Here is a 1,119-nt window from a genome sequence, read left to right on the forward strand (position 1 = left end):
CCGTCTCCCCTATCTATCTCCCCCACAGGCGGTCCTGGGACAAGAGCGAACCCGCCGGCAGCTACTCCCGCCCGCCTTCCGCCATCAGCCCGGGCCCACGTGACAAGATATTGCTGCGACAGGTCAAGGCCGTGCCCCGGAAGCGGTTCAGCGTGGACACGTCATCGCCGCAGTCGTCTGTCAAATCGCAGACGTGTGGCCTCATGTGAGCTCGAGTCGAGGTCAAGGTCATGTCTCAGATGTGCGTGGTTGTATGAGGTCACGGTCAAGTGTGTCGTCGTCTGAGGTCAAGGTCAAGTGTGTCGTCATCTGAGGTCAAGGTCAAGGTCATGTCTCAAACGTGTGTGTGGTTATGTAAGGTCACAAGGTTTAACACATATGGGCACTGTCAGGCTGAGTACTACACACCTACACACCTATACATGCTGACTACAACAACACACCAACACACCTCTATCCTGACTACATGACAACACACATACACACTTCCGTACTGCCCGCAACACACCTGAACGCTATTACCTCAAAACTAGGACCGTTTGTGCCAATATAATGCACGTACATTGACTTTCTTACTTAATTTGTGGAAGAACATTCGCCTCCTTTATTCATAGCATACAGGTTTTCATTGTTGTTGTTGTTGTTGTTGTTGATGATGTTGTCGTTGTTGTTGCCTCTATCAGACCTAGTGACCAAAACCACAACCCCATCCCATGCACTGACAGCAGGCCGGAAGCACCAACCAACCTGGACCTTTCCATTTCTTCTTTGTGTGTGGGGGGGGGGGGGGGGGTTCTCCATTCTCTCAGTCTTCGATTTATCTGTTTAATTGTTCTTTTTTTGTTTACATAGTAAAAATTTAAAAAAAACAATCCATTTAGCCATTTCCTAATTTCTGTCCTAGTTTCCTTTATTTGAGTGTGTTATATATAATTATCCATGTAGTCAATCTCCCCGTTGTGTGATAATATAGAATAATATACAACTGTTCATTTCTTGAATGATTTAGTTTTTAAAATATACTGATTTTATATTATATCTATTTCGTAAACCATCTGTTTTGATATATAGATATACAAATATGTATTACTAAATAAAATATGTATAGGGCGCCCATTC

The 1,119-nt window shown here is 44.2% G+C and overlaps 1 protein-coding gene across 1 annotated transcript in view; it reads left to right on the forward strand.

Moving 5' to 3' along the window:
- The window catches only part of LOC101850273 (NACHT and WD repeat domain-containing protein 2), a gene marked incomplete in the record, with an annotated part of 40,874 nt that extends 39,762 nt beyond the window's left edge, over positions 1-1,112 (forward strand). The window contains 1 exon segment of the mRNA XM_013086412.2: positions 29-1,112. Coding sequence (XP_012941866.1) covers positions 29-209 — 181 coding nt within the window.
- Positions 1,113-1,119: the final 7 nt, after the last annotated feature.

Source organism: Aplysia californica, unplaced genomic scaffold, assembly GCF_000002075.1.
Source record: "Aplysia californica isolate F4 #8 unplaced genomic scaffold, AplCal3.0 scaffold00464, whole genome shotgun sequence".
Taxonomy (NCBI): Eukaryota; Metazoa; Mollusca; class Gastropoda; order Aplysiida; family Aplysiidae; genus Aplysia; species Aplysia californica.